At 42.0% G+C, this 24,330-nt stretch overlaps 1 protein-coding gene across 1 annotated transcript in view; it reads left to right on the forward strand.

The window, feature by feature from the left end:
- The first annotated feature begins 5,107 nt into the window (after positions 1 to 5,107).
- The window catches only part of arhgap10 (Rho GTPase activating protein 10), a 270,463-nt gene continuing 251,240 nt past the window's right edge, over positions 5,108 to 24,330 (forward strand). Inside the window, exon 1 of the mRNA XM_060926548.1 lies at positions 5,108 to 5,661. Coding sequence (XP_060782531.1) covers positions 5,508 to 5,661 — 154 coding nt within the window. The 5' untranslated portion in view covers positions 5,108 to 5,507. The remainder of the gene's footprint in view (positions 5,662 to 24,330) is intronic.

The raw sequence follows: 24,330 nt of genomic DNA on the forward strand, positions 1-24,330 counted from the left end.
CCCCCAGGGGGCATCGTTTCCTTTTATCATAATTACTGTATTTCATACATTTCTGAATAGCAGATAGATAGTTTGTAATAACATCTCGCTTACCTGGTTGAGTAAAGCAAGTCATTTGAACTTAATCTTAAAAATAGTCTAATTGAAATTAAAATGCGAAATATAATAAAATAATGCATCTATTCATTAATTCAGGGATATTTTCTTGTTTCTTTCACATTATAGGCTTAAGTAAACACTTTTGCTATCCAAACAGCTTTTTTTGAGTGAGGGGGCCTATTGCCCCACCTCAGGGGGCCTTTTACCCCACCGGGGGGGGGGGGGGGGAGGCCCCCTTGGCACAATGTTTGTTTTTGTTTAAAAAAAAAGTATTAACTTTAGGCAAACTTTAGGTGGCATTATTGTTCATGTCACTGTTGTCAAAAACTATGATTAAAACTAAACACATGGTTCATTTCAACTTGGAGAAAAACTGAATTTTCCTTAAAGGGGGCTTTCCCCCCACTCTACTCTAAATAAAGGTTCCAAACAATGGCCCCTAGTTTTTTATTTTTTATTTATTTATTTTTTTTTTGCTGAGAGGTTGTGTTCTTGTCTAAATAAGATCCAAAAGGGAGGGGGAAATGCAATAGATTTTGACATCATGAATGGTGTACTAAAACTTAAATGGCTAAAGTCTTTTCTAAATAATAGTCACTCTATCTGGTATTACATACCCAACCTCATTTTCAATAAGCTCGGTGGAATCGATTTCCTATTAAAATGTGATTTTGAGTTAAATAAACTTCCTCAGACACTTTCTGACTTTCATCAACAGGTCCTCCTTTATTGGAAAATAATATTTAAGCATAATTTTACCCCTCATAATAGCCCAGTGTGGAATAATAGGTATATATTGGTTAATAGAAAATCTATTTTTTATTGAGGAATGGTTTTCCAAAGGTGTGTGGGCTATTGCTCACTTTATGAATGATGGACAGATTTTACAACATGGTCATTTCTGTTAGAAATTTCAGATTCAATGTACAAAAAGAAAATACAACCAAATCGTAAAGGCTATTCCTGTACCAATCCGAACTATGGTGGAACAGGATATGGTGTACTCTGATATTTCTCCTAGACTGAGACAACTTTGGATTGAAGGTGTCGAATTTTGTAATAAAAAGTGCGATAACAAATTTTTAAGACGTTCCTTACAAAATATTTGCTTTCCTAATTCTGTCAAAAGAGATTACATATTAAAAGATTTTGAAACAGTGGAAATTAAAAAGATTAGAACTAAATATCTCTCCTTTCTAATTCCCTTCAAAGCGAAAGAAATACAGTTCAAAATTTTGAATAGAATTTACCCAACCAAAGAATTTTTTAAGAAGAAATTTAAATTTGAAACTGGTAAATGTGTGTTTTGTGAAACAGAGGAGGAGGATTTGGAACATCTTTTCTTTCTATGTGATTTAATACAAAGATTTTGGATTGATTTTCAGGCTTGGCTACAGTCTAGGGGGATTCAGTTTGCCCCTTTATCCATTAAAGAAATTAAATTTGGAGTGTTTTTAAATAATAACAAAATGGAATATGGTATGAATAATTTACTACTTTTAGGTAAACACTTTATTCACAAATGTCGTTTTTTTAAAACTAAACCTTATGTTACACACTGGAAGAATGACCTCAAGCTTTTTGCCAAATCTTTAAAGTTAGTTGAAAATAAGGATGTTGGTTATTTTATATCCTTTTTGGATGACTTTGATTTACTCGATTAACATATGTAAAGATAGTTAAGTAGCCCCATTCTTGTTTATACTTTTTACTTTATTGCTATGTGTGTGTTTTACTTCTTTGATGTTTTTTTGGATCTGTATATATATATATATATGGTGCTCTATTTGTTTGTATTTTGAATGTTTTTGGAAATAAAAAGAAAAAGAAAAAAAAAAGATCCAAAAAAAATTTTTTTTTCTCAGTTTCATTCCTTTCCAAGAAAGGCATCCATGGTAAAAAGTTATGAAGATGGTGGACTGCAGGCAATTGACTTTGATTGCATCAACGGCACATTAAAAATAAAGTGGCTAAGATCATTCCTTGTTAACAACAACAGTTTTTGGTATTGTGTCCCTAGGGAAATCTTTAGAAAACTTGGTGGTATTCTTTTTCTCTTGCACTGTGATTTCATCCCAAAGAAGTTGCCCGGGGCGGCACGGTGGTGTAGTGGTTAGCGCTGTCGCCTCACAGCAAGAAGGTCCTGGGTTCGAGCCCCGTGGCCGGCGAGGGCCTTTCTGTGCGGAGTTTGCATGTTCTCCCCGTGTCCGCGTGGGTTTCCTCCGGGTGCTCCGGTTTCCCCCACAGTCCAAAGACATGCAGGTTAGGTTAACTGGTGACTCTAAATTGACCGTAGGTGTGAATGTGAGTGTGAATGGTTGTCTGTGTCTATGTGTCAGCCCTGTGATGACCTGGCGACTTGTCCAGGGTGTACCCCGCCTTTCGCCCATAGTCAGCTGGGATAGGCTCCAGCTTGCCTGCGACCCTGTAGAAGGATAAAGCGGCGAGAGATAATGAGATGAGATGAGATGAGAAGTTGCCCTTAAAACTATCCTCTTTCCATTCTCAAGTCCTCCTCTACTGGAACCTTCTGTACAAACACAACTCCACACAACACACCTATCTGGAACTGCAGATATATTCTTCACAAAAACAAATCAATATATTTTAGCGAATGGATGGAGAGGGACGTGTGGCCGATAATGCACCTGCTAGATGAGGATGGCAGTGTCTTATCATTTGATAACTTCTGTTTAAAACACGGCTTTCAATGTGATCGACAACAATACAACAGGCTCATGAAATGTATCCCTCCTGCCCTTTTATTAATGGCCAAAAACTCAAAACAATTCACTTCTGCCCCTAGCCTTCCTAGTGCCTTAAGAGTAGGTGAGGACGACTTCATAAAGAAAGATATACCTAACCAAGTAATCCGAGGATTGTTCACTTCTTATCTCTTTCCTTATCACCAATATAAAAACTTTAATCCTAAAAATATTGATTCACACACTATCAAAAAACTACGCACTCTCACTTTAAACCTACCTATCCCTCCCAAGACAAAGGAACTCCACTTTAAAATATTTAATGACATATATCCCTCAGGGGAGCTTATTAACTACAGATTTAATATAGAGCTGAAGAATTGCATATTTTGTTGTGAAAATGTTGAAACTACAGATCATTTATTTCTCTTATGTTTATACAGTAACACCTTTTGGGACGATGTATGTGACTGGCTCTGTGAAAACATTCCTACCGTTCCTTTTTTAAACTTGAATCTACTCAAAATATGGGTGTATACACGAAGACAAAAACATAGAGCTTTTAATAAATGTGGTGACGTGTTTAGGACAATATTATATTCACAAATGCAAATGCATAAAGACAATCCCCATTTTCCCTTCCTTTAAAAACGAGTTATGTTTGTACAGTAAATCCGTCAGATATTTAAAAACTAAGAGGAGTAACGAACTTATATCAATAATAGACAGCTTCAATTTGTTATAATGTAACCCCCCTCCATTACTTTCTTTCGAGTGTCTTTTTTTTCCTTTCTTTTTATCTCATCTCATCTCATCTCATTATCTCTAGCCGCTTTATCCTTCTACAGGGTCGCAGGCAAGCTGGAGCCTATCCCAGCTGACTACGGGCGAAAGGCGGGGTACACCCTGGACAAGTCGCCAGGTCATCACAGGGCTGACACATAGACACAGACAACCATTCACACTCACATTCACACCTACGGTCAATTTAGAGTCACCAGTTAACCTAACCTGCATGTCTTTGGACTGTGGGGGAAACCGGAGCACCCGGAGGAAACCCACGCGGACACGGGGAGAACATGCAAACTCCGCACAGAAAGGCCCTCGCCGGCCCCGGGGCTCGAACCCAGGACCTTCTTGCTGTGAGGCGACAGCGCTAACCACTACACCACCGTGCCGCCCCTTTCTTTTTCTTTTTATCTCATCTCATCTCATCTCATTATCTCTAGCCGCTTTATCCTTCTACAGGGTCGCAGGCGAGCTGGAGCCTATCCCAGCTGACTACGGGCGAAAGGCGGGGTACACCCTGGACAAGTCGCCAGGTCATCACAGGGCTGACACATAGACACAGACAACCATTCACACTCACATTCACACCTACGGTCAATTTAGAGTCACCAGTTAACCTAACCTGCATGTCTTTGGACTGTGGGGGAAACCGGAGCACCCGGAGGAAACCCACGCGGACACGGGGAGAACATGCAAACTCCGCACAGAAAGGCCCTCGCCGGCCCCGGGGCTCGAACCCAGGACCTTCTTGCTGTGAGGCGACAGCGCTAACCACTACACCACCGTGCCGCCCCTTTCTTTTTCTTTTTATCTCATCTCATCTCATCTCATTATCTCTAGCCGCTTTATCCTTCTACAGGGTCGCAGGCGAGCTGGAGCCTATCCCAGCTGACTACGGGCGAAAGGCGGGGTACACCCTGGACAAGTCGCCAGGTCATCACAGGGCTGACACATAGACACAGACAACCATTCACACTCACATTCACACCTACGGTCAATTTAGAGTCACCAGTTAACCTAACCTGCATGTCTTTGGACTGTGGGGGAAACCGGAGCACCCGGAGGAAACCCACGCAGACACGGGGAGAACATGCAAACTCCACACAGAAAGGCCCTCGCCGGCCCCGGGGCTCGAACCCAGGACCTTCTTGCTGTGAGGCGACAGCGCTAACCACTACACCACCGTGCCGCCCCTTTCTTTTTCTTTTTATCATTTTATTTATTTTTTTTCCTCTTATGTTTTATAATTTCTTGATATGTGTACTATGTGTGCTATGTTCCTACAAGGTTCTGTAAAAAAGACATACATTTGCCTTAATGCTCTGTAAACCTTTGAAACTTCCAATAAAAAAAAAAAAAAAATCATTCCTTTCCAAGATGGCGGATGAAGGAACTTCTTCACGGCTTCTTCAACCAAACTTCCGGCTCTTGGTTGTGACGTCATCACGTCCACGTACGCTCCTCCTCACCCTTCCCCTCCCTGAGAAAAGATCCGCGCGTGCAGTGGGAGGGGCTTGAGCTGCTCAGTCTGTCATTGCCAGTGTTTGGGCGACGTGGAGCTTCAGTTGGATACATTGAGTTCATTTTATTGTTGTTTTCTTAACAAAGTGTTTATTTTGTTGCGCTTATAACGCATTTACTATCCAAAACTCGGGTTATTATTAGTATTTTTTTAATCGGAAAGCACTTTATTATTTAAGGAAAAGAAAAAAAAAGTCTTGAGAGTGAAATATTCTTCCAGAAATAGCTCTTGGACATTTTGGGAAAACTGAGTAAACTGGACTAAAAATAAAGCTCATGTAGCGTCAAACATCCGGTTTTGGGTTATTTTGGTAGCCAGGCAGCTTGTTTACAGACTCATACAAGTGATTAAGAGCAGAGCTATTTATTAAAAAGCAAAAGGAGGGAAGAGACATGGGTTTGCACCCGTTGGAGTTCAGTGAGTGTTACCTGGACAGCCCGGGTTTCAGGGAAAAAATTAAAGCTCATGAAGCAGAGCTGGACAAAACCAACAGGTTTATTAAAGAGCTTTATAAAGACGGCAAAAACCTCATCAACGCCACCAAACGTAAGTTTGAACTCTTTAATTTCGCCATTCTTTCTTTATTCATTAACTCAAACAAACAGTCCATCTGGCTTTCAGGACCAAACTGGAGCTTGTTTTCACAACCAGTATGTCTTCACTGTCAGTGTGTGTTTGTTTAAAGATTAAATAATAATAATTAAAAAAAATCCTTTCTTTCTTCTCTTTTGGATGGTCTCACCCTCATGGATTATCTCACCTGGTCAGGGTTGCCATGTCTTGTCTTAGGAACCCCCCTTCCCAAAACATCTCAAAACAATGCCAAGAGACACATTGCAATATACGGTACATAAAAGCATCCTGGATCCGAATACGTACCAGGATTGGCATCAAAATCTAATCAATGGTTCCTCAGCCCGTGGGTGGTATAGTGGTTAGCAAGAAGGTTCTGGGTTCGAGCCCAGCAGCCAGCGAGGGCCTTTCTGTGTGGAGTTTGCATGTTCTTTACGTGTCTGCGTGGGTTTCCTCTACAATCCAAAGACATGCGGTTAGGTTAATATGGGACGGCCTTGGGCTGAGGTGCCCTTGAGCGAGGCACCTAACTCCGAACTGCTCCCCGGGGGCTGTTAGCATGGCTGCCCACTGCTCTGGGTATGTGTGTGAGCTCATTGCGCATGTGTGTGTACACTGCTTCAGATGGGTTAAATGCAGAGAGGAAATTTCACAAGTGTGTGATGAATAAAGTTGTGCTTTCTTTCTTTCCACCAAATTTCATCCAAATCCGTTCACTACTTTTTGAATTACTTAAGAAACGGACAAAAAAAAGGAATGGATCTATATGTATATCCAGAGCCTGGATCCACATGCGTGTCTGGATTGGTATCAAAATCTGATCAGTTGTTTCTTGGCTCGTGGTCTACCTTTCCACCAAATTTCATCCAAATCCGTTCATTACTTTTTAAATTACTTCAGAAACGGACAAAAAAAAAAAAGGAACGGATCTATATGTATATCCAGAGCCTGGATCCACATGCGTGTCTGGATTGGTATCAAAATCTGATCAGTTGTTTCTTGGCTCATGGTCTACCTTTCCACCAAATTTCATCCAAATCCGTTCATTACTTTGAGTTACTTCAGAAATGGACAAAAAAAAAAGGACCAGATCTATATGTATATCCAGAGCCTGGATCCACATGCGTATCTGGATTGGTATCAAAATCTGGTCAGTTGTTTCTTGGCCCATGGTCTACCTTTCCACCAAATTTCATCCAAATCCGTTCATTACTTTTTGAGTTATGTTGGGAATAGGCAAAAAAAAAAAAATCCTGGATCTGCATACATAGCCAGATTAGTATCAAAATCAAATTAATTGTTCATTGGCCCATGGGACACCTTTCCACCAAATTTCATCCAAATCCATTCACTACTTTTTGAGTTACTTTAGAAACAGCCAAAAAAAAAAGGACTGGATCTGTATGTGTATCCAGAGCCTGGATCCACATGCATATCTTGATTGGTATCAAAATCTAACCAATGGTTCCTCAGCCCATGGGACACCTTTCCACCAAATTTCATCCAAATATGTTCACTACTTTTTGAGTTACTTCAGAAACAGACAAAAAAAAAGTACTGGATCTGTATGTATATCCAGAGCCTGGATCCATATGTGTATCTGGATTGGTATCAAAATCTAATCAATTGTTTTTTGGCGCATGGGCCACCTTTCCACCAAATCTCATCCAAATCCGTTCATTACTTTTTGAGTTATGTTGGGAATAAGCAAAAAAAAAAAAAAAAATCCTGGATCCGTATGCATATTTGGATCCTGGATCTGCATACATACCCTGATTCGTAACAAAATTGAGTCAATTGTTCCTTGGCCCATGGGACACCTTTCCACCAAATTTTATCCAAGTTTGTTCACTACTTTTTGAGTTACATTGGGAACAGAGGGGGGTAAAAATCTTGGATCTGTATGCATTAGGGTGCATCAGTTGCCCCTTAAAAATGAAAAGTTCCTCCGATCATGATGCATTTTTGTTTTTAAGTTCCTTTTGGTAAGAAAACACATAGGGTGAAATATTTTGATACAATTCAAAAGTTTAATGGTGGCACCAGGAGCTCAAAGTTATGGAAAAAGCTGCTATTTTATGATTTTTATGACACAATTTCGATCATTTTTCATGAAACATTATGGCACCTTAGAGTATACCAAATATCTTGGATACACATTTTTAGTACATATTCTAAATATATTATCAAGCACAGTTTGAGTTTTAGCTGTTCATTGAATCATTGTTCAACTACTTTTAAACAATACAAATGTATTATGAATCACATTAATGCTTCTCAATCCCTTGCAAAGGTTCTTAACATGATCTCTGGGTCACAAGAAATCAATAAATGGAGTCCAACATTGTGATTCAAACCTTATGCGAAAACATGAATTAAACATTTTTTGGCAAAAAAATGAACCTCATGGTGCCACCATTAGACTTTTGAATATGGTCAAAAAATTGTACAGGATGTCTTTATTGGTGAAAAGGAACACCCAAACAAAAATGCATCGGATTTTATGAAAGTGAGGGCAACTGATGCACCCTAATATGCGTACCTGGATCCGCATACATATCTGGTTATGCATTAAAATCTAATCAGTTGTTCCTTGGCCCATGGCTCACCTTTCCACCAAATTTCATCCAAATCCATCTACTACTTTTTGAGTTACGTTGGGAAAATACAAAAAAAAAAAAAATCCTGGATCTGTATACATATCCAGATTGGCATCAGAATCTGATCAATTGATCCTTAGCCCATGGTCCAGCTTTCCACCAAATTTCATCCAAATCCATTTTTAAAATTATGTTGGGAAAAGGCAAAAAAAAAAAAAAATCATGGATCCGTATACCTGTCTGAAGCTTGGATCCACATACATATCCGGATTTGCATTAAAATCTAATTAATGCTTCTTTGGCCCATGCGCTAGCTTTCCATGAAATTTCATCCAAATCCATTCAATACTTTTTGAGTTAAGTTGGGAACAAATAAAGAAACAAAGGTGAAAACATAAACATTACTTCCTCCAATAAACTCGCCATAAGTAAAAACACAAGTCCAGACCGGCCACAGGTTATTTCGTTTCTTTACTTTTCTTGCAATCTCAAGAAGTTGTTTTCGAAATGCATGTTTAGGCATCATACTTTATCATCATACCGTATGTTATAGACGAGTGCCTCTGTTTTACTTTAACATGGGTAAAATCACTAAGAGAATATTAGCTGTTGTGGTGGTGGTAGCATCGCAGCATGAACACCTTGGACACTTCCAAGCTCCTGGGTACAATCCTGAGCTTCGGTGACTTCATGGGTTTTGATTTTCCTTTACTTTGGGATCAATCTAGCTGTCTTTCCCAGATCTTTATTGATACTGTCATGGATATGAGTAGCTACATTTACACGGACCCTAATAATCGGATTCAGGCTCGATCGAAATGAAATGCCCAATTCCGATTGACAATTTAATCAGATTGAAAGAGTTGGTGTAACGAAACATCCCAAGCACCTTCGTGTTGAAAGAGGTAGTGTATCAGCCTTTCCACATTCACCGTTATGAATATCGGCAAGATCTGGGATTTCAGCCAAACATGAGCATCAAAAGGAAAAAAAAACAGCGCAATTTCATCACTCACAATTTGCGTCCCCCCCCCCCCCCCCCCCAAAAAAAAAAAGTGCAAGGGATTATGGGATATCGAGTGGCGAGAAGGTCGTTCCCTGTGTGGCGAAAAATGTTATGCTGGTTTCTTGTAGATAAAATAATACGAGTAACTGCCACAACCGAGTTCTGTCTCCGATTAGGTTTCGTTCAGCTACTTTTAAGCATTTTTAATAACTTTTAAAAGCATGTTTGAGTGGGAAAGTGTGTCACTGGATGATGAGGAATAACCAAAAAGGGATTTTTTAAATGAATTAATTGAATTTATTTATTTGATGGGTGTATCTGTCTCCAGCCACGCCCATCAAAAAGCCAAGCAGCTGGTGAAGGGAGCAGAGGAAGATCTTCAGGTGACATTTAAGATGATTTGCTCTATTTTCAGACTTTGTTGGACAAATCCCAATTCCAGTAATCCCTTCTGTACAAGTGCACAAAACCCGAAACAAACCAGCTATTCCTCTCTAACCTCCAGAGTTCATCATAATCCTCATCGCGTTACAAAATTAAGCGTTTTTTTTTTTTTTTTTCCAAGGCTGGGTCCCAAATGTCTTCCTGTTGCACTCGGGATTGTAAAGCCATTTCTAATGAACTGTCGTGTCCCGTTATGGTGAATCTTTTAGGTTTGATCATGTGGGTTTCCAGTTTTTAACCCTTTTGAATTGCGTTTTAAACCAAAATGGACCGTTCCTGGTCTTGAATCAATTGAAGGCTGAATTTTAGACACAATCCTGTTTTATTTGTCTGATCCTTGTTCCTGTTCGGATTATTTGCCCCGTAGTGGAGAAGTTCCTTCTCTCTCTTACCCCTTTTCCACCAAATCAGTTCCAGGGCTGGTTCGGGGCCAGTGCTGGTTCACAACTCGTTCAACTTGCGAGCCAGCTGAGAACCAGTTTGCTTTTCCATAGCTCGCGGTGCTAAGGGAAGCCACGTCAGTTACGTCGCTGTATACGTCAGTTACGTCGCTACGTTTGCATAAACCTTGGCGCGAATATCGAATCAAAAACAACACGGAAGGAGCAGCAACAACAATAATAATAATAATAATAATGGATGACTTCGCGTTTGTACAGCTGCTGCTTCTCGTCGCTTAAAAATGGCGATCTTTCGCGGTCTTATTGTTGTTGGTCTTAACAACTCCGCCCCCCCGCTGACGTAAGCGGTTCTTTCCTCTGGCCCAGCAGAGAGTTGGTGCTAGCCTGGAACCGTTTTTTCTGGCCCCAGAGCCAGTTCTTTGTCAGTGGAAACAGAAAACCCGGTTCCAAACTAAGCACTGGCCCCGAACCAGCCCTGGAACTGCTTTGGTGGAAAAGGGGCATGGGTGGAGGAGGAGGATGATAATCACCCCATCAATAGGACTGAGCAATATGATAATGAATCATGATCTTGCGTCACAGTACAATTCTGAGAGGATATCCTTTTTTTTTTTATAAAGAATATTATTGCATTAATTTAATTACAAACGGACTTATCGTGAAATGGCTTTTTTATATTTTTGTGATTAAAAAATGGATTTTATTTTTATGATTTAAAAAAATCCCCTGTTTAGTGTTAACGTTTTTTAAATTTTTTAAAAACGAATATAAATTATATATTTTATTTTTCTACCTTAAATAATTTGATTTATTTATTCTGCAGCATTTGCTGATAGTTTGTAAGCAAACCAACTTTTTATTTTTTGTAGAAACCTTTTCAGTGTTAAAATTATTAATTTTTGTAGAAAAAAAACGGCCAAAAAAATCCTGTAGCGTATATTGTGATGCATGCAGACTTCAGTGTATTGTAGAAAAGTATTGTGTCACGATATTGAGGTGATATAATCTGGATATTGTGATAAATTATGTCACAGGACATGTTCCTGAAAGACTGAAGGTGTGGCAGTCGATTTTTATATCATTATTTAATGAGATGAGACCAATCTCAAGAATTTCTAATGGCATGTTCGGGCCGTCAGAGGTATTTAAAAAAAAAAATGGAGCTGGAGGAAGGGGATAATACACCAAGGGGGAAAAAAAACTCTGAATTTCTGAGATTAAAGTCAAAAATTTTAAGAGAAAATTTCAATTCTCTAAGATTATAAAGGTATATGCTTGTGGAAAAAAAAATCTCACATTCCAAGATTTAGTAGTATGTGAAATATAATGAATGCTTCCTGGTTGCAGTGCATTCTGGAAAACGTAGGAGATTTTTTTTTCATGTTTTATTCTTTTATATTGTGCAATCAAGGAGGAAAGAATGCGTTTTTGATAACTCTCGGCTCAGCCGTGGAGTCTGTGGTGTGATGACGGTGTTCCATCCTCGCAAAGGGAAGCAAACTATATCAGAATGTCTGAAATTAAAGTCAGAAACTTATGGGGAAGAATTGGATATTCTCTGAGATTAAGAAATCGCAAATTTATGAAAAAAAAGTCACTATTTGCCGAGCAAAAACATGGCTGAATCCTGAATGACTCAATTTTGTATAAATAAGGGACTACATAGGCAGCAAAATGTAGTTTTTTCCTGCCATGGAAGTGCACTTGTATACCGAGGAGGAAGCAATTTGCATTACAGCCGTGAATTAGGATTCAAAATGGCGGCTCAGCTCGGTTTTCCCTTTCGGGCGCTCTCGTTTTCTGTTAGAATTTGGTAAAGAAAAAAATAAATAAATATTATTTACCAGCTTAGCGGGTCCATGAACATAAATCTGACAGCTGACAAGGTCGGGATATAAACGAATCGAATACAAGCCACCCGCCGGGACTCCTTACTGTCATCACAGTGATCTGTCTGTAAACACTGTTTTCATGGGCCCAGTGACGTCACAGATCAGAGCACTTGAGCAGTTTTCAAGGTGTCAAAATCAGCCTACGTTTGTTAGGAAACCCATGCCTGGAAATCAGTTCCGAGAGAGAGAGAGAGAGAGATCCTGGCGATAACTTTCTCTTGAGCTGGACTTCGGTGAATGACAATGGATGACGGACCCCCTCGCAAAAAAAGAGACATTCGCTCTTTCTTCACAGTTAGAAATGTAAGTGCACCACTTCTACAGGTTTTCCATCACGCTTGAAAACTTAACCCAAAGCCCTTTGATGAATGAAAACGTCTACTTTGTAAGCAGGTTTAGCAATATGACAGGGCGCACGTATCGGATGATTAGCGCTAATTTACTGGATCCCACTGTGGCTAACATTAACACACTGGTAATCTGCCTGCATGCCATCCATCGTTATATTTCTATAAGGAGACAGGCACAAGAGAGGTTGGAGGAGATGAAGGAAAGGACATAGGAGGCAGAGGAAAGGAGGTAGCAGATAAACGGGCAGAGGATGGAGGTAGGCCTAGTGGGGGAGAGCCCGCTGTTGGAGATAGAGGAGGAGATGGAGGAAGACGAGCAGAGGCTGGAAATTCACAGGTGAGAATGAGGTTAATGATATGATTTTAGTCATGGGATTCAGCTCCATGATTTCGATGGAGGGCCCTCCAGCAGAGGAATTCAATTTTCATGCAGCCTGTGACTCCTGGGCGGGAATGGCTAGGAGGAGATTAAATGTCATTTAATAGTTTTAGATTATATATTAATTATTTATTAAGGGGGCTGGGTGTATGTTATGCCTGAATGAAAATGCAATTTGTTTTTTTTTTATTTTTATGTGCTCAGGCATTTCTTAATTTCTTAATACAATAAAACATTCATTATCTCTTTGGTTGTGTCTGAGTTTACATATCTTTTGACAACACCCTTTGTAGTTCAGTGAAATACAACAGTAGGTAACACATTGCCAAGATCCAAAGATGTAACAATTTTCCATCAAGGATATACAACATAAAAAATGCAATTTATCCCCTCCAGGAACGTCAAATATGGCCAATTTTGGGCATGATTTTTCAAAATCTCCGCACCATCCCCCCGCTCGGTCGCTACGCTCCCTCGCCATAACCCATTACGCTAAAAAAAAATCCTGGTGAGAACCCTGTATTATTTACCAGCTTAAGGTCGGTCCGTATGGTAAAATACCGTGACCTCGGCCTTGAATACTGACCTCGGCCCAGAGGACCTCGCTCAGTACTTTCAAGACCTCGGTCACCGTATTTCACCATACGGACCTCCCAGCTGGCAAATAACACATTTTTTTCGCGGTCCGGTTTCCATCAAATCCTGCGCGCTGATTGGCTGGCGAGCGGGTCCGTATCCTACAATACTGACCCCAGTTACGGACCCCGGTAATGGACCTCTGGCGACTCGCTCATTCACAACAGCAAACATGGTAACGTTTTTTTGTCAACATTTATCATTTTTTTCTCAGGTTTATTTCTAAGATGATCAAAAATCTTATAAATGTTTGCCAGCATCTCTCAGGAGAATAGCATTAATTTTACAGCATGGATAGCGATAACGACAGTGTTCACAGCGAAAGCGAGTTTTACTACCCCGAGGAAGAAGAAATAAAAGAAAACATTTCAGGAGAAAGCTAAAAACCTGTAACTTGCTAACGCTGAGCAAAAACATGGCTGAATCCTGAATGACTCAATTTTGTATAAATAGGGGACTACATAGGCGGCAAATGTAGTTTTTTTTTTTTCCTGCCATGGAAGTGCACTTGTATACCGAGGAGGAAGCCATTTGCATTACAGCCGTGAATGAGGATTCAAAATGGCGGCTTGGCTCGGTTTTCCCTTTCGGGCGCTCTCGTTTTCTGTTAGAATTTGGTAAAGAAAAAAATAAATATATTATTTACCATCTTAAGGTCGGTCCGTATGGTGAAATACCGTGACCTCAGCCTTGAATACTGACCTCGGCCCAGAGGGCCTCGCTCAGTACTTTCAACACCTCCGTCACGGTATTTCACCATACGGACCTCCCAGCCGGTAAATAACACTTTTTCTTTTTTTTTTTTCCCCCCACCTATAAATTTCTGACTTTCATCTCAGACTTTGATATTTTTTTTTTGCAAATTTATGACTTTGTAATTTTAAATATCCAGTTTTTCCCCCATAAGTGTCCAAGTTTAATCTCAGAATTTCTGAGGGTTTTTTTTTTTTGAGGGGGAAATGTATTACTTTTGATGAGCTCAGAAAATATCCAATTGTTGTCCCATAAATTTCTGACTTTTATCTCGGAATTTCTGATTTTTTTTTCTTGTAAGTTTATGAATTAATCATATCAAATATCTTTTTTATTTTTTTACGCAAGTTTTCGACTTAAATCTCAGAAACCGGGTTTTTTTCCCCCTTGTATTGGCGACTTTAATCTTGGAATTCCTGAGGGTTTTTTTCCCCCTCCTTCTTGCAAATGTATGACTTTTTCCACCCAAATTTCAAACTTTAATTTCAGAAATACTGAGCTTTTTTCCCCTCTCTGAATATTCCCGTCCCCCTCAGCTCCTTTTTGTAGTTTTTTTTTTTTTAAACCTACAATGGCCCGAATACGCCATCATAAATTCTGATTGTATGCAGATGTTAAAATGTTAGATTGTTTTCAGAGTTAAATAATTCATAGAATTGTATCATGATGCGATATTTTTGTCCTATCGCTCGTTCCTTTGAGGTTTCAGCCGAACACGTGGCCTCAGTGCTCTCGTGTGTTGTGAAGGTTGACCTGTAATTGAACACAATTCGGCCCGTTTTCGTGCAATGAACCCTTGATGCCGTGTAACGACGTCTGATTGCTTCACTCATGAGTGTAAAGGGTTTCGCTGTGCTCATTTATTTTTATTTTTTCACAACACGCTGGCACCAGTCCAGATTTTCTTGTCAACACAGGCGCATGGTGGTAAGTTGTTGGTTCACACAAGGCGTTGACTCGAAGGTGTCGTGTTTCCAGCGTTCAAGTTTTAAAGTGTAAGCTCTGAAACAGGTGAAGGTCCTAACCGTGTGCTTGTGACTGTCACTCGAATGGCCTTCTCCTTTATCAGCACCTGTGGTGTAATTCAGGAATAATAAATCTTGGAGAAGAGCAGAACAGCAGCTCGACTAAAAATATCATCCTGCATGACTTTCCTGACACGGCTTTGGGATTTCTGGCCTTTTTGGGTCGTGCTAGAACGTCATGGAGTGTTTGGAGGAATGTGTGTGTGTGTGAAGCTGAAAATGTGGTTTTGTGGGTTGTGCTGAAGATTTCTCTGGAGTATTGAAGTCTAATACAAACAGATTTCCTGTGGTGGTGTTTTGTTTTGTTTTTTGTTTTTTTTCAAGAAATAAAATCCATATTTTAATGAAGACGACTCAACAGTGTCCTCTTGGTAACCAGATACGTTTAAAGTACGGCTTGGCTTCATCACCGAAGGGATAATTCTTTGGAAAAAGGTTTTTACCTGACAAGAAGGACGTCTTTAGGACCCTTTGACTCTGTTGTAAGGTTCTACAAAGAGAGAATCTTTCTTTGTAGGGTTTCTTCAGAGGGACACTTGAACCTTCATTGTTCCTCCACTGTAGAAGAAAATTCCAAAGGGCGGAGTCGGATCTGATCAGCTTATCCTACCCGGGCTTATTCGAGCTCAGAGTGAGAGGGTGTTCCGGGCTGGATCTGTGTGTCGTGAAGTGCGTTTGTTCTGTGCTGTGGGTCGGGGTGATGGTGGTTGGATCAGGTCCAGCTCCTCCGTCTGGACCTTTTGGTTCTGCAGCAAGGACGGTCTCTAATATTCTAAGAATGCAATTATTTTATCATGAGATATAATTAAGAGATGCAAAAGGGGTGGCACGGTGGTGTAGTGGTTAGCGCTGTCGCCTCACAGCAAGAAGGTCCGGGTTCGAGCCCGGTGGCCGGCGAGGGCCTTTCTGTGCGGAGTTTGTATGTTCTCCCCGTGTCCGCGTGGGTTTCCTCCGGGTGCTCCGGTTTCCCCCACAGTCCAAAGACATGCAGGTTAGGTTAACTGGTGACTCTAAATTGACCGTAGGTGTGAATGTGAGTGTGAATGGTTGTCTGTGTCTATGTGTCAGCCCTGTGATGACCTGGCGACTTGTCCAGGGTGTACCCCGCCTTTCGCCCGTAGTCAGCTGGGATAGGCTCCAGCTTGCCTGCGACCCTGTAGAACAGGATAAAGCGGCTAGAGATAATGAGATGAGATGCAAAAGCATGACCGTCAGGAAAATGCCTGACAGAAATATTGGCACCCTTGTTACATTAGTTTTATTCAAGACCGATTGTTCTATAACAGACTTTATGTGTAGTTGAATTGATGCTGATTAGGAACGCCGGCGTCTTTTAGTAAACTCCGAGCAGGTCATCCCTGACTTTTAGTCATCCATCAACACGCTGAGGATCTAAGAATACATAAAAATTACCTTCAGGCAGTGGATCTGAGGAGAAGCTTCACATGAAAAGTGTCAGCTCGAACACTTGCACCAGGAGTCCAGGAAAGCAAAACTAGCCATTCAGTCTGGGTCACGGGGACAGCAGGGACATCCCCTGTCCATCACAGTGACTCTACCCAGTCATGGTGGGGAGGGTGTGTATGAGGAAGAGTATGAATAATAATAGTAGTAGTTTATTACTCTTGTAGTGCATTTTGCATGCATGTGTGATCGAATGTGCTTCAAATATCGTACATGAATAAAATAAGAATACACACAGATTAAGCGATAGCCGAAAGCTAATCTAAAAACCATAAACTATTGCTAAGCTGTTTAAATAAATGTAAAATTCTCCATAAATCAGTTATTAAAAACTAAATTCATGTTTTAAGTCTTTACTTAATAAATTATCAGCATCTCGACTTAATTTTGGCCGCGTATTGCGAAGTTTTGGTGCTGCCGATGCGAATGTCCTTTCGCCTAATGCCTTTTTAGTTATGAATGTTAATGGTTTCAATAAAAGCTCATCATGAGACCTTTGTCAGTGGTTGTCCATCGCTAGCGATGATGACTGCTTGTTTCATTCGGATGCGTGGAAATGCGGATGGGCCGCGAGCCCTGCGCTAGTGACTGAGCCATCCACAGCGGTGGCACTAATGGCCCGGCTGAGCCACCATGGAATGCCTGGTCTCATAACCTCTTGGATTCTGTTCTCCTCTCCCAGCAAAGTGCCTTGCACAGGAAGGTAAGACAAATTATGTCGTGTCCCCATTGTGTTCTCTCTGGACCGCCAGACCTGATTCCAAGTGGTGCACGAAAGTGCCACAGACCTGACTGGTGTGAAAGTTGCCCCGCAGTGACAACTGACTTGCTGAGTGATGCCATCCATTGGCCATTTGAGTGGCTCTTTGTCATGCTATCTGGTGGTGCGCCATTGACCCTGTTGGGTTCATCTGCCACGTTGCACCGAAAAGCACCCTGCTGCCAGCGCCTTATTGGTGACAGACTATTTAACCCATAGCTGGAACCCAGGAAGGTGCTACCACTCCGGGTCGGAGCAGACCTGGGAGCAGTGGTGATTTAAGGGTTAACTCTACTTTCCCCAATACTCAAGTCATTCCAGACCTGAGACTCTCCACCGGTTGCAGTTTAAAGTCATAACCCAGGACTCTTTTTAAATTGTACTATACTTCAGAGTATCCTGTTATATGATTGAGGGGAGCTAGCTGGTAGCTGGAAATGGGCAAGCCAGAAGAAAGTAGTCACTGAAACTTAATAATCATCACTGGAACTTTGGGGAACCAAAAACAACCCCCACTGTTGCCCCTTTTCCACCAAAGCAGTTCCAGGGCTGGTTCGGGGCCAGTGCTTAGTTTGGAACCGGGTTTTCTGTTTCCAGTGACAAAGAACTGGCTCTGGGGCCAGAAAAAACGGTTCCAGGCTAGCACCAACTCTCTGCTGGGCCAGAGGAAAGAACCGCTTATGTCGGGGGGGAAGGAGTTGTTAAGACCAACAACAATAAAAAGACCGTGAAAGATCGCCATTTTTAAGCGACGAGAAGCAGCAGCTGTACAAACGCGAAGTCATTTATTATTATTATTATTATTATTGTTGTTGCTGCTGCTGCTTCTTCCATGTTGTTTTTGCTTCGATATTCGCGCCAAGGTTTATGCAAACGTAGCGACGTAACTGACGTATAGACCCTTCCCACGTGACGTCACGACAAACGCGGCCGCCATTTTGGACATGAACTACCAGTAGTCTACCACAGCCAACAACGAGGAACGATGGCGAAGCATCGAAAGGAATATAGCCATCAAAGAAAGTTTTTACTTTCAGCAAGGCTTCCATCATGCCGTTATATTGTTGTGCACCTGGATGTAGTAACCATCAACACACAAGGCAAGGTTTATCATTTTATCGGATCCCGACAGATGCTGACCGACGGAGAAGATGGATGGTCTCTAAAATATTGGCAAAATGATGTTTATTGACATAGCAATCGTGTGTAACGGGAAGCATTTGCATATCCGAAGTGGTGTGTTTACATCAAAGATAAAATAAACCGATATGACAACGACTGCTGCTGCCAGGTTGGGGACACAAACTAGTAGAAAGGAAGTGTGCCAACAGTGCCAACACACTTCCTTTGTGGTCGATTCTGCTTTAAGGTAAGATGCATTTAATTATTCGTCTGCTGTGGGTTTGGAATCGGTAGCCTGAGCGAGTCGTTCATGTTTGTGGTGCCATTTGTTTGTTGACGCGTGTTGAAATGGAAGATTGGTTGTTGACATGATTTCCAGTGATGCTTTGGTGCTGCTGTGGATCAGATGTGTTGAGTCGCCTGACTGTTTTTTTTTTTTTCTTGCGTGTGGTATCATTGTTGACGCGAGGTTGTTTTTTGAACATGCCGATGCGGACACGATTTCCCCTGATGAGTTATGACTTCAGACGCGATGCGTGTGTGGAGTCCGCGTGATATGTGCGTAAGATAGGCTTCTCATGTGTTTGGAGATCCGCGCTCTGAGACAAGCACAAGCACCCCCCCCCCAAGGGAAAAAAAGGGACCCCCCGAAAATATCGGCATAGTTCGAACACTGGGTTGGAGAAAGTAATGGCAAATAGCGAGTGCACAAACCATAGAAGGTAAACTGTACACAGCGCCAGGGCAGTGTGATGGTATGTCTGCTTTTAGATTGTGTTAGCTTATCAATGAACACACTCGTCACTCGACGAGTTTCACGTCTTTACGACAGATACTTAAGTGTGTGTTAGGTATTATTGTTGCAGTCTAAGCAGTCATTGTAGCAGCTAGATGAGCGAGAACCGAAAGGGTCTGTGCCATAAACCGTTATTTCTTCATGTCCAAAATGGCGGTCGCGTTTACGAAGGTCATGTGAGTGGGAAGGGTCAATACTCAAGTCCTTCCAGACCTGAGACTCTCCACCGGTTGCAATTTAAAGTCGTAACCCAGGACTCTTTTTAAATTGTACTATACTTCAGAGTATCCTGTTATATGATTGAGGAGAGCTAGCTGGTGGCTGGAAATGGGCAAGCCAGAAGAAAGTAGTCACTGAAACTTAATAATCATCACTGGAACTTTGGGCTACGTTCACACTGCAGGCTGAAGTGACTCAAATCCGATCTTTTCGCCCATATGTGACCTGTATCCGATCTTTTATTGACAATATGAACGACACAGATCCGATTTTTTTCAAATCCGACCCAGGCCGTTTGGATATGTGGTCCTAATTCCGATTCCTATCCGCTCTTTTCATATGCGACTTCAGTCTGAACCGCCAGGTCGCATTCATCCGACTTACACGTCATCAACAAGCCACAAACGTCACTATTCTGCGCTGAAGTAGGCGGCGGGTCTCTCAAAAAAAGTTACAACAACATGGCGCATAATCACGGGCGCAGATGGGGGGGAGTCGTCCCACCCAGATTTAAATTCACCTCGTTCGGTCCCCCCCCACTTATAGGGAGGAAAAAACGTCTATGCTGTCTTTCTTTGCATAAAGCAAACCTCACGGAAAAATCAAAAGACTAATTACCATTCGGTTTATTGAGGTGCACAGCAGTGTATACATAGTTGCAACAACTCACATAAAACAAAGACTGATATTCGGTTGGTTGAGCTGCGCAGACTGCACAGGTTGTGAGCTCGAGCTTGGTTGCTATGGTAACCCACAACAAGTTTGACAGGCATATTGGGGTTGGTTTGCTGGCAGCTTTGTCCCCCCAGTTCAAAAAACGTATCTGCGCCCCTGCGCATGACATCAATGCGAGGGACGCTTCGGGCTGTGAAGGTTCTGAATCTTCTCAATGGAAGGACGCAGAGGTTAGGGAGCTGATTTCCATTTGGGGGGATGCAGCTATTCAAGCTAGATTGGATGGGTCATACCGCAACCGGGCGGTTTTACTTCCGTAAACACTGGCCATGCTCACTGCGTGTGACGTCGTCGTATCCTGCAATGCGCATGCGGAACACTTTTAGGTCGCTTTTCGTTCATACTGAGGATCACATACAAGTCGCATATATTTGTTAATGTGAACGACCTCACAAAAAAATCGGATTTCACAAAAAAATCGGAATTGAGCATTAAGCCTTGCAGTGTGAACGTAGCGTTGGAGAACCAAAAACAACCCCCACTGTGACCCCTTTTTGACCAACAGGGGACAGGTTCTAGAAACGGTTCCATTCAGAATTTCTTGAACCTTGGTGCGAGGTGAACCAGCCCACGTTTTCACCAGTTTTGAGCTGAACTGGTGTAATCAAAGGTGTTGCACAATTCATAATGAAAGTAAACAGTAGTTGCAAGATAGCGGTGCAAATCTTTTGCCTGTGAGCTTTTGTTCTGTTATTGCAGGTATTTGTTGTTGGTCCAATTTTTTTTTTCTGAAGAGGTCTCCTTTTCCATTGCTGTGCTTTGATTCCTCTACAAACTAATCACACGCCCACTGATGTCACGGTTCACACTGGAAAAACCAGCTGTATTTCAGTTCCAGCTGGGAACCAACGTTTCAGTTTCATATAGCTTCTATAGAAATTTGCATAATTGCAATTAATAATGAAGATATGGAGAAAGGAATCAATCCCTAACGAGCAGTTTCGACACACATTGCTTCTTCTCCCTCGATTCTTCACCGATTTTGATTCTTTCTGGTGTGAAGGTACGGGGACCTAGGGTGCATATAACTTCTACCCAGATTTGCTTCATTACAATTATTAATGAAGTTGTGGACTAATTAAGCCTTAACGAGCAGTTCAACACATCACTGTTTCTTGGTCAGTTCCTCGTCGTTTTGGATTCTTTCTGGCAAATGGGTCGGTATTCCTAGGGTGGATATCGCTTCTGTATATAGCTTGGAACGTTTATTGCGCAAGGTGGCCCACTTTTAGCCGGAGTGAGCTACACCGTCATCAACGATCTCGTTTTTGGTTGAAATGCTCCGAATGGTTTGTGCGTGAATCAGAACAGAACCCGTTCCCTGTTGGTCGAAAAAGGGGTACGTGAGGAGATACGGTGGTACGTCTGTTTGGGTCCCCCCTCCCCCTTTCCCAGAGGTTCTGGGAATTGTCTAAGGGCCTCTGCATGCTCTTGCGACAAGGCTTTCGCAGATAGCTTTTCGCAGACAGTTGTAATTTATCGTTGAGCGGGGAGTAATAGGCGTGCGCAATGTTATTCACCGCCACAACGCAAGGGGGCGCGAAATCGCTAGGAATAGTTGGTGGGTGTGGTTAGTGGAGTGTTTATCCTCTGGTTACTTATAATGACTAGAACTGGAGTCGTATATATGTACGTACTTCCTTGATCAACCGCTCTTCGTGCTGCTCCATCTTCGCTCGTGTTTTTAAAAATGCCGGTCGTGAAAACAAACCAAACCGGGAAAGTAGGGAAGCGGAAGTGCGTGTACAGCGGATGTAGAGTGGACCAATCAGAGCCCTCTTGTCTGCGAGGCTTCTGCGGTGGTCACAATTTTTGGGAGGTGCGCACAGAGCGTCTGCGAAGGTGGGGGGGCTACGCAGACGCCATCTGCGACGCCATCTGCGAGGACTGCATTGTCAGCATAAATTGGCCTTAAGGGTACATGGACTCAACAAGAAAATTGCAGGAGCTTTGCCAGGAGATTATGAACGAGCCGTTGCGCATACACACATCCACTGCACTTAATGTGTCCTCAAACATGAGCTCCAGTCGTTGTTCTCCTGCCGAGGACCTTTGGAGGTCAACAAGTTCGGGGGAGAAATAGTTCTGCAGGATCTCGAGAGGCTTCTTCTGGAAGAAAGCTCATAGTTTGTGTTCTGTCAACATGTGTTCAGTGTTCGCTGAAGCTAATTAATGACGTTTTTGCGCCTGGTTTTAATACCTGGATCATCTGACGGAAATTCTGTGATGGACAAAATAAAGGTAAAGGACACAACTGCCTTTCCAGTCAGAGTTTATGGAGTCGTTTATTTTTTAAAACGGATATTAGAAAAAGATTACGACACCTGTGACAAGTGTATCGTGATGCAATGGATCATGATATCGATATTATATCGCCATATCCACCAGTTTTGGATTGAACTCTCAATATACTGCATTCTAAAAATATTAATGTTTTTTTCTTCATATAATTTTTTTCCCAGCATGCTTCTGTTGAGGCCGAGCGTCCGGATGTATGATTGGTCAAAAAGATTATTTGAAAGCCGTGTGCCTTTTGTTTTTAGTACAAAGAGCATCCAGTGTTGCAGAGACGACTTTGATCTACCGAGGGTGCCAATAATTCTGAAGCCGACTGTGTATGCATGTATTTTGTTTTTCCTTGATTTGTATTCTTTCACTCTGAGTGTCTTAACTGAAAAACAGATGACTGTCAATGACTTGCTGCACATTGTCATGCTTCCTGATTCTTTGTGTGTGTGTGTGTGTGTGTGTGTGTGTGTTCAACCACAAAGCTTCCTGAGTTAAGATGCAACGATTCACACGAAAGAAGTGAGAATCTGTCTAATTAAATTGGTTTCTTCATTTTTAAGCTCTTGGTTCATTACATCACCTCAGGATGGTGAGACCGTGTGGTCGAAAAGGCAGGATGACGTTTCATTTGCGTCTCTCTCTCTCGCACGCAAGCACGCAGAGCTGCGTTTTCTCCAGCGTGACCCTTCAGCTTCTGTGACATGTTTGGTTTTGCTGAGTTTATCCTGGACTGTGGGATCATCTGGACATCATTAACGTTGGCATGAGCCATTATTAAACAAACGTCCCAGCAGTCACTCGCGATCTGCTCACGTTCACGTCCAACTTTCCCTCCCAGCAGATCCGTTTGGACCGGACTCGAGCTGCCGTGTCGCGTTACCGAGTGGTGTTTAGGACGATGTTTTCCGAGCGCTCGTCCTCCTGTTCCTCTGTCGCCCAGGATTCAGTGCTCGTCTTGTTCCCGACTCCCCTGAGGAGGAGGTGGAGCTGGGTGAGGATTCAGCACTGGCTCTGAGGAGTGATGGTGAACGTTGGTGCTCAGTGGAGTAACTCGTGGAGAGAGAGGGGGAACGCCACGGGACTGAGGGACGAGACAAGTCCATCAACCCTGACCTGTTCAGGGGAGTCAGGATTAGAGATATTAAGAAAATCTGTGAAAGAAGTCTTTTTTTCTTTTTCTGCCTCCGCCACCGTAAGGTGCAGGAGGCATTATGTTTTCAGGTTGCCCGTCCGTCCGTCCGTGCGTGCATCCATCCCGAAACCTTGTGAACGCAATATCTCAAAGACTAATGAAAGGAATTTCACCAAACTTTCACCATTTGTGTGCTGTAGGACACATGAACTGATTAGATTTTGAGATAAAAAGGTCTAAGGTCAAGGTCACTGTGAGGTCAAATGTTTGTCCGAGAACCTTGTGAACACACTATCTCCAAGGCTAATCGAAGGAATTTCACCAAACTTTCACCATTTGGCCATTTGGGGACAAAGATGAACTGATTAGATTTTGAGGTTAAAGGAAAAGGCGACTTTTGTACAGTGTGTGTAATAGGAGAAAAACATGTACGTAATCAATTCCGTTAATTATTTCCATTATATATCGAACATGGAAAAAAAACTTTTAACTTTGAAATCATGAATTGACACAGACGAGTCGAAGTTGGAGGAGGCAGCCATTTTGAGATTGTGGGCAACTATAAACCAATCAGAATCTTTCGTTAATGCGCCTCGCTCTGATCTGTGACGTCACTGGGCCCATGAAAACAGTGTTTAC

This window comes from Neoarius graeffei, chromosome 7, assembly GCF_027579695.1.
Source record: "Neoarius graeffei isolate fNeoGra1 chromosome 7, fNeoGra1.pri, whole genome shotgun sequence".
Classification (NCBI taxonomy): Eukaryota; Metazoa; Chordata; class Actinopteri; order Siluriformes; family Ariidae; genus Neoarius; species Neoarius graeffei.